The sequence below is a fragment of the Chinchilla lanigera genome, unplaced genomic scaffold (genome assembly GCF_000276665.1).
Source record: "Chinchilla lanigera isolate Chin_1 unplaced genomic scaffold, ChiLan1.0 scaffold00083, whole genome shotgun sequence".
Lineage (NCBI taxonomy): Eukaryota > Metazoa > Chordata > Mammalia > Rodentia > Chinchillidae > Chinchilla > Chinchilla lanigera.
In genome coordinates, this window is record NW_004955484.1 from 340,362 (window position 1) to 354,024 (window position 13,663).

Below are 13,663 nucleotides of genomic sequence, written 5' to 3' on the forward strand. Positions count from 1 at the left end.
GCAAGTACTGTACCATGTCAGATGACATTGAACAAAACAGGAGTGACAGTGTCTGATCTGACTCCAAGTTTTTAAAAGTTACATAATATCCAAAAGGTATACAGCCCAATTATTAAATAATTGTGCTTATTTTAAAATATTTTAAATGATGTGTATTACTTTTTCATTAATCAATTTTATTATGTATACAACATGGATGTATGGTGTGCATAGAGTTCATTAAAATGTCACTATAGTGAAACAAATTAGCGTATCTATCATAGCTACCCAAACTTTTTTGTTTGTTTTTGTGGTAAGAATAGCTAAAATCTCTGAACTGTGTGGTTTTGGAAGAATATACCTGAATTCTATTCAATAAGAGTTCCTGGATAGGAGAGGAAAACTACAGTCACATATTAATAAAGTGCTAATTGCCAAGATTCTTTAAAAAAACAGCTACAATCTACTCATTTAACATGAGTCTCAATTATAGTCCAGTTTTATTACTGGACTATACAATAGTGTACTCATGCTATACAATAGCTCTCTAGATTTGTATCATTATTTCAAAGAGTTTCTAAGTTATTAGGACACGGATCAAGTCCTTTGGACCCCAGGTGTTAGCATATCTTTCTGTCTTAGGGTCATAATGAAAAACTAAGGAAACACCTAGGGCAGCATGGAAAAAAACACTGGGGACCTTCTGCTGTCCACTTAAAGCACCCTGATGGGCTAAGATCATTTAAACCTCCCCCCCCCCCCTGCTTGGCTATATCTCAGAGAAGTTTCCGGCTGACAATAGTTCCCTTTCCTTAGGGGGTTCACTTTAAAAAACTCTCAATATTCAATTATTTTTTGCCCTTCTGAGATTAAATCTCTCCATCTCTTCTCAGTTTTACAATAAAAAATGTCTTCCCTTAAACATGCAACTGTCAGATGGCTAAAGCTACCATTTAAGAGCCTCATTTCCATGACTACGAATTAGCAAACACACTTGACTGATTGCACCACCATGGTTAAGTCAGCTGTTAGGACATAAGCACTCATCAAGTCGTTGGGACCAACACCAGTTTTAAATGAAAGTCTCAGGGATATTGTTTGACTTCAAGACAAAATTAGGAGAGAAGTAAAACACCATGAACAAAGAAGTTTGGGAACTTCTCCAGTGAGTGCGAATAGCCCTGACTGGACTATTTATGACTTTCAGAATATAGAATAAATGATACATTGAGACCAAGCCTTTCACTGCTCTCATTCATTTTAAATTAAAAAATAACCTACAAAACCTGCCGGGAATACATTTGTGATGGTATTTTTCTACTCTTTTATTAAAAATAAGGGCAGGGACTTTGTATTTGTTTATGGGATCTTTCCAATTTTAATTTAAAACATTATTGATATAATAGCAGATGTCCAGGTACAGAAAACAAACAATCCAGGAAAGAATAAAGAAGAAAGATCACTTACATTCTCACTGTATAGAAATTGACACTGTAAACATTTATACATGTATGTTCACAAATATAATCATAAACTGATGATACTTTACAATCTCCTTGTTAAGGATCAAATATACACACACATATATATATAGAGAGAGAGAGGTGGGGGGAGAGAGAGAGAATATTTCCATGCCCATTAATTTTCTACATATTTTAGCATTTGTATAAGTTTACCAGAATCCATTCAAAGACTGTATCATAATTTATTTCATTTTTAACCATTTCAAATCAATGGCAACCTAGAAAAAGAGATTTTATAATACTTAATCAGCAACAATTCTACTTGGGAATCAAATGAGAAGATTACAGAGTAGACCCTTCTTAAACAGACTTCAAACTTTGCTTTCTTTTTTTAAAAAGAGTAGATTTAAGGGGCTTTGCCTAAAATCTAAAAGAAGTCATCTTTACTTACTGTGAGTTATATATACATACAAAATTTCTGTTTGATCTGCTTTCAAAGACTGACTTAGTTCTCTTTTCTTGATTCTTGCTAGTCAGACTAGACTTTTCATGTTTTTAAATAAAATGTGAAAGACTGAACTTTGGATTGTATTTATATTCATTGTGTGATAATACGTGACTGCTGGTAACCGACGGCTATTCACGCTGTGTGGAAGTTCCCATTTTCTCACGTCTTCTAAACAACCGTATTTTACATTTTCCTCGCCAGTCACCCCAGTACAGAGTAAGACAATCCTTCAGCCCATTTTCTTGAGCTTCTAATTCTTTCCCTTGGACATTTCCATCATTATTTTCGTTTTGTTTTTTTTTTTTGGTTTTTCTCCGGTACCAGGAACCGAACTCACGACCTTGCGCTTGCCAGGCAAGCGATTTGCCGCTGAGCTAAATCCCCAGCCCCCTCCATCATTATTTTCATTGTTTGTGAACTTCAACAAATGCACGTGTCAACATATCAAACCCGAAGTGAAGGGAAAGATTTTGATTTAGCCTGAGTCCTTTCTCTTGCAATTTATATTTAAAAAGACTCACACATGTGTACAGTGTAACATTTAGCTACAATTAATGGTATTGATGTAAAATCTATATAACATTATTGTATTTAGGGACATTGAATCACCTATAGTTCCTAGGACAATGGAAAGGATTGGAATTCAAATCTGACATCCATCTGCAAACCTACAACTGACCAGAACTAGTCTCCCAATCTTCAAACCTCCTGGAGCAAGTCCTGCGTGTGATGCAAAGGGGAAGGAAGGAGGGGAGTTTTGCAGGGCTCCGTGGAGAAGAGGAAAACGGGAACAGAGGGCTGTGGGCAGCCTGCAGCCTGGAGGAAGGACAGCACGGGCCTGGGTGGAAGGTGGTCGGATGGGGGTCAAAGGCAGACTGCCTGGAGGAGAACTGGCAGGGAAGCATGACTGAGTCCCCAACACAGGGGCCCAGAAAGCGAGGAGGCGGCAAACACCCTCACACAGCCGCCGCCCAGTTTCTGTCAGGGGTCTCTGCAGCGGGAGTGTCATTGAGATCAGGCACACACCACACCCTCCGTCTTCCTAGGCTCACCAGAGGGTTGATGATGCTAATGGCTGAGGTGGTGACCCTCCCGAGTCAGTTCATATTCCTCAGGATTTGATATGTGAAGGTATACTTAACCTGCTGCAAATGGCTGAGGTCTGAGCACCTCTGTTAGACCTGTCATCCACCACCAGCCCAGGTAGGTTTCATTCCTAGAGTAGGACAGGGAGAGCAGCTCTCCGGGCCATTCTGCCCTTGCCTCTGCTTCGGCTGGAGTCCCTCACTCAGCACCATCCCTGTGCATGCCCACAGACCCAGGGGAGAGCTTCTAGATGAGTGTGTGAGTGTATGAGTGTGTGTGTGTGTGTGTGTGTAAGGAAGGCATGGGTGTGTCAGGAACTTTGAATGCCCTTATGTCTGTTTGTGTATGTGTGAGTGTGTGTGATATAGGCATGTGCACATGTGTGCATGTATGTGAGCTTGCATAAGCTAAGTAAATCCAGGTGAGAATTAAATGTGAGTGTGAGGAATTTTTATACATGGAGCATATCACTGTGCATGTGTGTGAGAGACTTGTGCAATGCCTACATTGGTAGATACATGTAAAGAACATGTGCAAATACTTGCTCGTGTGAGTGTGAGCACATGTATGTTTGCATGCACACTGTTGTATATAGATCTGACCCTGCTTAAAATCAGTTGTGGCAAAAAGAAGAAGAAAAGGCTGAAGGGTTTAAGCTCCTGGCAGCTTTTTAAATATGTTTTTAATGTTACTGCTTGTTTTTAACTATAATATATGAAACCATTAAATCTGTTCATTATGCATGGATGAAGTATTAGCCGTCATAAGTGCGAACTTGCACCCTGGTGGGCTACAAGTAGGACAGGGCAGGTGAACAGTTCAGGGGAGCTTCCTGGCTATGCGGCTGAGCTCTGCTTTGTCTCGGCCATGTCTCCCTAACCAGCTTAAACTCTCTGTGCATTTATTTCCACATTCCTAGGGAAAACTACCATTAAGAACATGTTTCAAGGATTTTGTAAGGATTGACTTAAGCACCCATTCATGTTCTGTGCTATGAATAGGGCCTGGTCTACAGATTTTCTGAAATCGGTAATGGCCGCGACATTCCACTGAACTCAGTAATTAAATTTAGCAGCCTCGATTGTAAAGCGTGACCAGTAGGATTACTTCACTGCAGTTGCCTATGCCTACCCACAGTTTTAATCTATTATGAACTGTTATTTTAAAAGTTGCTTGTCCTCTACAATGAACAACCAAACTTTGCCTTGGTGTGCCCTGTACTGCTGCTTCTACTGAGGCCAAGGGCATCCTTACACCTTGATTGTTACTATGACCAAGCATCACCAGAGATGTTCCTTCTCTGTTCCTGCAGAGACGACAGTAATAGGTTATGAGAGGCACACATTAGAATAGGTACCAGGTAAGTTCTCTGGTCTCTACCCACTATTTAACTGTCAGGGCAGCAAAAGCATCTAGGTCTATGGTTTACTGGCACCTGATGATTAATTTTACCGTTTGAGATCTTAGTCTATTGAGCTTAACGACATTTTTGATACATTTATACCCATGTAAATTTATGGCAGCAGCATCATTTTTTTGTGAATTGGCAGCATGTGTACATATAATTAACATGGTCCCGTGTTATCTTAGTTACTTTCTCACTGCTGAGACAAAATACCTGACACTCACAAGTCAAAGGAGAAAAGGTTTATTATAGCTCACAGGGTGCAGACATTTCAAGCAATAGTCAGCTGGCTCCAAAGCAGAGCGGCACGGCAGAACGGCATCACAGAGGAGAAATAGTCCGTGGCAGGGTGGGCAATAAGGCAGCCAGCAATAAGCCTGCCTTCCATTATTTCATGTATATTTCATCCCAGATGCAAGTCTATCGGTTAGTGCCAACCACCTGTCCCCATGGTAGGACTTTCCACTACCCACACTCAATTAAATGCTAAACCAATCAGTGGACAAATCTAATTATCACACCCTTAATCCACGTTCACACACCCTAGATCCAGCCACCCCTGAAAAGCCCACCTAGGAGCACATGAGTCTTTGGGGGGACATCTAGATACAAGCCATACCATGTCTTTCTCTAAATTTTATCAATTGAAACATATACATCAGAAGGTATATTTTTCTTATCTCTTATGTAAACAAAATCGACTTCCTGTGAAACAGATGAGAGAGAGAGAATAAATATTCACTTTATATACACATTTTGATCTATAACCAAACATCTGGATGAGTCAAAATAAACAAGCAAGAGTTTTCTCACCTATCTGAGATGCCACAGGAGTCTATCTGAAGGTCACTGAAGTTTCCAAGAGACCCCTGCTGAACAGAGATCAGGTCCACCACTTCATTACTGATGGAAATAAGTCTCATACATCCCTGGAATCCTCCAAGTGAGTTTTGACACTTTGATGCAAAGCTTTTTTCAGGACAACCTGATAAAAACAAAAAAAGCATAACCGCATACACCAGAATGATTGGAGACTCATAATCACAGAATAATTCAGTAAGAAAAACTAAAAGAAATAGACATTTGATTATTTTCTGTAATAAAGAAGAAATAAACCAACTGCAATCACTGTTACCTTGATCTAAATTACAAATTGCAATTCATAAAGAGTATATTTTCATTTTTGTCATTGGATTCACAGGTGTTGTAATAATTATGCACACATATTGGAATTTGATTCAAATTTTAGAAATATATACATTAGATTGAATTGTGACAAGCAGGCCAATAATATTAAATTATATATGACTTAACCTGGGAACATACCTTTGCTGACTGAAAAGCTAAGAACATAAAGGATGAAAATGTGCACTGTATGAAATAAATGACAACAGAAATGATGAAATGCCTTTGTATTTAAAGTTAACTACTTGCAAAGGCAGACATATTGACCTGAAATAAAATTCTCAACCATTTATTGAGTTAAATTTCTTTTCCTATACATTGAATAGCCATATGTACATGTGTTTTAATAAATACAAATGGATAATGTCAAAAACATTTCACAGTTTGATTTTATTTATTCTTTGCCTCATACAAGACTGTTCCCTTTATATTGATTTTTTTCTAACATTTGAGATTTCTTTTAATTGTTTACATAATAAAGAAGGATAATATTAACCATTACTGTCTAATTTTAATGGTATTCTAAATGTTTACCCAAGTGAAATAAATAGTTTTATGGACTATGAACACATATATTATATTTAAGTATTTTTCATTAATCTTTCTTTGCTGCTATAGCTGTCAACCACTATCACAATTACAAAGAATATGAAGCAAGTCAGAAGATTCTTAATTCCTATGTAATCCACGCCTTTTTTCTACCTGGGAATTTCCATTATAATTAAATATTTTCACTCAGAATATTTCTCCTTACTGCTTTGTATTCCCAAAAAAATACACTTATGTGGTATGTAAAATCCAGTATTATTTAAAACTCTCAGGCATATTTTTTTTTGGTTTTTTTTTTGTTTTTTTCTCTGGTACTGGGAACCAAACTCACGACCTTGCGCTTGCCAGGCAGGCGCTTTTGCCGCTGAGCTAAATCCCCAGCCCCCTCTCAGGCATATTGTAATATGCCACTTTAAACTAATGGAGACTTTGAAGTTTCAAATTTAATATATCAAAAAAGTAATCAAATCTTTTGGAGTATTTACTTATGCATAATAATACATACATTTCCAGTACTTACAATTTGCCTATACACTATAGTGCAGGTCTACCATAATCTTGATATATTTTCTAGATTACTTATTAACCAATTTAAAATTTCAAGATAAAAATAGGAAAGATAATAGTTCAATAATAGTTGGGGGCAACTATCATTTGCCAGTAATCTGCGAATTTTATTTTCTCTCGGTAGTGTTTCTGGACACACCTCAAACTATTTCAGAGTGAAATAAATTGAGAAATGTGCCCCTAGAAAACAAAGCCAAGCAAAGCCAGAGTCTCAAGGAAAGGTCATGAAACTGTACTGAAAGCACAAGGTCGGATCATGAGGCAGCTCATATTCTGAGGTACCATGTTCAATAAGCAAGAAATTCTAAGAACAAAGAGGAGTTCACCCAGGTTAGGCTTATTAGTGTGTGCTAAGAGGCAGCCACAAGTTAATATAATGCGATACCAGAGAGAAGTTCAGCACTGAATGTTTTTGAGATGAAGTTCTAAAATAGGAAGCTTTCTGGAGAATATTTAATGCTGAATTAATGGATGGATCCATTACCAGAGGCAGTCAGCATGTTAGACACCTCTGAGAATGACAGATAAATTATCACTCTATGTCACTGTACCAGAAGTGAGATGTCGGGTTAGACTTCATGGTGATATAGCCCGGTCACTGGATGGATAATCCTCACTTTACACACAGGAGGAGGAAAGTGAGAATTCTGCAGCCGGTTTGGTCTCCCTAACTTGTGCTGCATAGTGTGTTACGCAAAGCACAAAGACTCCACAGAGGAATTTACAGAAGTTAGACACTCAGCCATCCTCCATCTGGAGAAGCCAGATTTAAAATCGGTAGCTTATAAATGATAAAACCTGGGCACAATGCTCCATCATGCAGTCTGAATTTTTGAAAAGCACTCATTGGAGGGAGGGAATAAGTTAAAAGGCCCAGAGTGATGGATGAAAGGTGAAAGCTTTGTGGGGCAGATGCAGCGTGCTGCTGGCCCCTGAGCGGCTCTGCCTTCCCATACGGCAGCACTCTCAAGCCTGGCGTGAAGTGGAGACGGAATCCTGGCTGCTGGCTTGGTCACACCCTTCACAATGCAGCATCGCAGCCAGGTGAGACGGCCTGGCCTCTGATGAGACACCTGGAAATGTGCAGTTCAATTCAGAGAGGGCCGAAGGAGAACTGATGCGCAGTGTCTCAAAACATGGATTTTTTTTTTACTTCAAGATAAACTGGCTGAAGAATTGAATACCTGAAAACTGCCTTCCACCTAGATAAAATAAATCCCCGTCATAAAACAGCTCTCTTCTGCACAGAACGAAAGCTTTTCCATGGTAACCAACTGCTGAAGTTTGCCCAGGACTTAGGAGAGGAACACATGACTTGCAGCTCTCATCTGGAAGAGTCCCCTCACCCACTGCCGGTTCCACCCACAAACTCGGGAGCTCTGTGCCTGTCTGTGTTCTAGAGAGTGCTGCTCTAACCTTCCTCCAGCCATTCTTTTGCCCGAACCCCTAGGAAGCCTCAAAGGGAAAGATGATGTGTCCACTCAGAACCCTCTCCCCTGAACATCCCAGAATCCGGAATTCCTAGCCCCAAAGGCCAAAGTGGACTTCCAGAAGGATGAATCTCAATCAGGTCCGTGAGGAACAAGGCTGGTCACAGTCCTGGAAATCTTAAGATAGCCTGAATTTTCCAGCTCATGCATTAAAAAGCCTTGGGTTTAGAATTTTATTGTGGAAATGACCATGATACATCTTTTAGGAACATCTTAACAGATGTAAATGTATAAAGGAGAGAAGAGAAAGAATAAACTAAATAAACACTGGAGAAGGCAGATGCAAGAACTCCATATAGGTCTGTGTGAATTTAAAATTAGTCCAAAACCATCCAAAATATTTTCAAAATAATATAGTACATAAGCTATGTATCAAAATAAAAAGAATTACAGAGTGAATATGTGATAGATTTCTCAGTACCATTTCACCATGAATAAAAACAATCACTAGAGGAACGACTGCACAGAGTAGCTAAGTGCTGCTAAATCTGAACACAAAGGCTGTGAAATTTTTTGAGGATGATGACTCTGTTTTCATGATGTACAAACATTTTCATCCAGTCTTCTGGTTTTTATTTTGTATCATTTAACAAAATATCCGGATTTTTTCTCCTTATCTTTTTTTCTGCTTGTAAATCTTTTCCTTTGAGATGAAAACTCTTGCTTAAGCTCGTCTGTATATCTTACTACTGATTAAGACAATGTGTTCTTATGGATTGCCATAACATTAGTCATATATTCTGAAAAGATCTGGTTCAGAAATGAACAAATCTTAGTGAAGGAAGCAACTGTGTCATTTAAGACTGTAGACCTCTGCCGCCTTTTGCAGTAATAGATTGTACAGGGGCTTTTATTGTTATTGTTTGTGTGTATGTGTGTGTGTGTGTGTGGTATACTAGGAATTGAACCTAGGAGCTTTGCACTGAGGTACGTCACTAGTTCCCTTTTAATTTTTTATCTTGAGACAGGGTCTCATTAAGATTCTGAGCTGTCCAGGTTGGACTCCAATTTACAACTCTCCTTCCTCAGCTCCCAGATTTCAGGGGTTACAAGTGTGCCCCACTGTGATGGCCTCCTTGACTTTTTAAATTCTGGTTATCTGATTCATGGGCTACATACTCATTACCATTTCTTAGAAAATTATTTGTATTTTACTGGTGAATAAAGAAGATTAGGTGACTTCACTCAAGCTCAGAAATGAGTTTAGACAGAAGTTGCTATTAACATGCAATGAAACAATACAAAAAGGGTAATAAAAGAAACGTACATATCTTGAAGGGAAATGTCTTACTACTAACAATCTTACCACGGCATTTCTAATGACCGAGAACATTTTGTTTTCATTTTCCAGTGGCAAGTATTCATTTCCATTTTTCAAATTTTCTTTTCCAAGCTCGCAGTCCAATGAAACACCCATGGGATGAGGAAAGGATTCATTTGTTCCAGTTCTCCAAAGGAAACGGCCTGATGGTGAAGGCTAATATTCTGATTTCATCAAGTGTATCAGTGCATCATTGTTTAGCAAAGGGACGAGATCACTACGGCTAATTAAGTTAAATTATTTGTGCACTGGCGTAATATTGTCCTGCACTGGGCAGTGGGAAAGTAACAAGGATGCTCCAGGGGAACTAAAAGTTCTGATCAGGAAGACACTGCAATAAAATCAACCAATAAAATCAGAAGACAATGTACAGGGGCCGTCTAACATTAGGAAAATAGAACAAGGCTTGAAAGTAAGAACTGAAGAATGTGGCCAACTTAAAATAAATCTCATTGCAGAAATCGGAAACGTAAGTAAGTCCACCTTGTAGCAATGCATTTTAGATTACGATTTGTCATCTTGAGCCACTCAACATTTCTGTGATTAAAGAGAGAAATTATTCCTTAGTATGAGCATGGATTAAAGCAGAAAGACTTCCCCAAGACACAGGAGCAGCAAATGAAGATGAAGCCTCATTACCCATGTGGCTCCATCTTTCCTCTTACCTCCAAAATAATAAGTGCCACCTGAATAAATTTCAGGCCCCAGCAGAGGAGAAGCGGAGGTCACGTGGCTGTCTACTGTCAAACTCAGGTGATTTCTTTTCGCATATAGGGAGATGGAGTGCCACTGTCCATCATTCAAGCCTCCACCTGGGGGAGAGAAACTCCATTAGAAGAGAACTCAACTGGCTGTAACATTTACATCTACGGCAGTTCTTCCTTAGCTGTGGTTACAATCCGAGACCCCTAGTGGATGCGGAAACCCTGAATATACTGTGTTTTTTCCTATACATACGTACCCATGATAATACTTAATTTATAAGTGGCACGGTAAGAGATTAACAACAGTAGCAGAATAATTGTAGCAACTTATTCCAACAAAACTTCCTTAAAACTTATGAATTATTTATTTCTGGAGCTTTCTACTTACTATTTTTAAGATTAGGATTGACCTTAGGCAACTGAAACTGTGGAAAGAAAAGCCACAGATAAGGGAGATTATTTCATAAATAAAAAAGAAACAAAAAGAAAGAGAGGAACGGGAGCCAAGTGGAAAATCAGTGCCTTTATGTATGAACTGGTACATTATTACCTTCCCCTCCTAGGGCCTCTGCAAATAATATAAGATTCTCACACCTAGACAATGCTGAATGGTTAAAATATTTCATTATTTGCCATGGACATAGATTTACACCTTCCATTCAAATAATTTACTTCTCAGAGGGGAGGAGTTTAGGAAGAGTATAGCTATTTCACCAAATTCTAGGTTATACCAAATACTTTTACATAGATACTTGTTAGGATGTTACAGTAGAATATTTAGCAAACTATGTCAGGAACAAAGAATTTGAGTTGCCCTAGGCACATGTTTCCTGCTAGGTCAAACAAGACACTCCTGTATTTTACTGCTTCAACTTCCAAATTGTAAATACGTTTTTGGAAAACTTTGTAGCTGATTTCATTGTTTAAGTCAGCCGCCAAGAATAGGCTAAAGTGGTGTCCAGGGTTCCTATACGCAAGAAGGCTGTGATATGTCTATTGGAGGGAATACCCGTGTTCAATAACCTTAGTTCAGACATAACTTAGAATGCTGTTGGCCACAAATGCAATGTTAGTGAGGCACAATACAGCGCATACTAAATATGGTGTTTTCTAGTAACATACAGATTAAAGTTATGCACTGATTGGTAGAAAAAGTTTTGTGAACAAAGGTTCACAGAAGCCTAACCCTGTGTTTCCCTTAGAAGTAATGGTTCAGGATCCCCTAATTCAATGTTCCTAGGACATTATAGAACATACCCATCAGAAGTAATGAGAAATCACTTCTGTGTGTGTACACGTGTATGTATGTCTCTCCTCCAATTCTAATTATATTCTTAACTTTTATATAAAGTTGCTATTATGAAAAAAATCAAGGCACTCTTATCATCTGCTCTCTGAGGCAGCCTTAGTCAGGAATCCCTGAGGTGGAGGGGCCTTTCGCTTATAAAGGGAATCATGTCCATCAGGGGGTCTATGGTTGAATTCTCAGCAGAGATGTAGAATGTAAGTGTCTCCATTGTGGATTTGCCAGTGATCTTTTCACCCACTGATTGCACAACCCTCCAAAATTCTGCAGGTGAAATTAGTAAACAAATATATAAGTACCCTGCTCAGCCCAAAGAGACTCTTTTCTGATATTACATGTGATTTCTTTTCTGCTATTACATGCAATTTCTTTATTCCCCTGAGCGAGTTTCTACAACAGACTTTCAGATCAAAAATGCATCAAAGCCCCCCTAGGTGATTTCTTTTTGCCCTGGGTGTATTTAACACACATCCTAGTTGGGTTACAGAACTTCACTGTACAGCACATCCATGAGGAGGGGGAAAAAAAAGACCCACCAAAAAAAATCAAGCTCTAGTCTGATGTGTGAAAAATACTGGGAGAGACTTGAAAACTGAGAAGGGAATGTGGGTGAGAGGCTTTTAGACATGGCTTCTCAGAGTGGATCGAAATAGGTGACTGAGCAGTGTTACATAATCCCGGAAGGACAAGGTTGGACTAAAGTAAGTCAGAAGCCCCCGATTTGTCGTCAGTGCTTCCTTCAGGGGGTACACGAGGAGCAAAAAGCCTTGCATGCACTTGCTCCCACGTGCGGACACTTCCTTCCCTACAGTTCCCCGCCCTCCCCTACCTTGTTCTCAGTGCATGGATGAGCCCTGCGTCCTGAGCCCTTCCCCCGTCACTTCAGCTCAGCCTCTTCACTGACCCTGGAAAGGGTTTCTCAAACTATCCGTGCTCACGCACATTTCATTCTCCCACCTAGGGCAGGTTGATACTTTCAGAAAATAGGATAAAAATGAATGAGCAAAAATTAAATTACAAAGACATGTAAAACACAAGTGCCCTGATCGTGTTACAGTCAGAGCTTTTTGCTGTAATAGTTTCTAAAAGCTTCATCTCAGTCTGTGTACTTATCGTGTCCTGGATCGGTAACAGAATGTGTCCCCGAGCCAGTGCGGGCCCAGGGACCCGCTGTGTGTCGCAGCGCTCTGGGCAGCTGCTCCTGAAGCACAAACAGGATTAAATCAGGGGCTTGGGAGCCTGTGGAATAGTACTGCCAAGACAGGAGCCAGCTTATATTAAGAGCAAAAGGCCACCAGAGGAGCCCGCCTGCAATTTGGCACTGTTAAGTGCATCCGTGGAACCAGGCAGCAAGGTATGAACTGGGGCCACGCTGGTGGAACAATCGTCAGAAAACCATTGCTAGTATCATTTGCAATGGAAATCGTTTACCTCCGAAGACTCATTACCTGGCAATGGAATTTATTATTCAAAATAAGTCATGAAAAGTCTCCAACTTACTTCAATTAAGGCTACATAATTTTAAATCAGATTCTATTTCCTTTGTAAGTAAACAACTTATTTTCACTTCCATGCTTGACCAAGCATGAGCTCCCTTTAAAAGATACGCTACAGTGAAACAGGATAAGGAGATAGAACAATCACAGAATTTACTTGTTTCTTCTTCTAATATTACACAAGTAAATGCTAATTCTATTCACTAGTTCTACACTTCATAACTTTTGGGTCTAGGGAGGGGTTATATTGCTGTACAATAATAGAATGATAATGATAATAAGTTTATTGAGCCATTATTTATAAGAGGTAAATTGTACTTTGTATGCATTATATCATTTAATCTTTGCTTTATTATTGTCTTCACTTGAAATGTGGAGGACGTGAGACTCAGAAAGAATAACAGTTACCAAAGTGGCTTCTAGCTCATAGTAATGGTTCTGCTTTGAGTGCATACAAACAAGACAAAACCAAATTGACTCCCAAATCTTTGCTCTTCACCTGTAAGGTAAATGGTCCCTTATGTTTTTGCTCATGTTGGGCAGTTAACTTTAAGAAGGAGAAAAATAGCTCCGGACAGTAGGAGCTCTATCAGGGAGCTGGCCA

At 39.3% G+C, this 13,663-nt stretch overlaps 1 protein-coding gene across 1 annotated transcript in view; it reads right to left on the reverse strand.

Annotated features, from left to right (window-relative positions):
- The window catches only part of Cntnap4 (contactin associated protein-like 4), a 262,902-nt gene that overhangs the window by 82,130 nt on the left and 167,109 nt on the right, over positions 1 to 13,663 (reverse strand). The window contains 2 exon segments of the mRNA XM_005403431.2: positions 5,255 to 5,426; positions 10,219 to 10,365. Coding sequence (XP_005403488.1) covers positions 5,255 to 5,426; positions 10,219 to 10,365 — 319 coding nt within the window.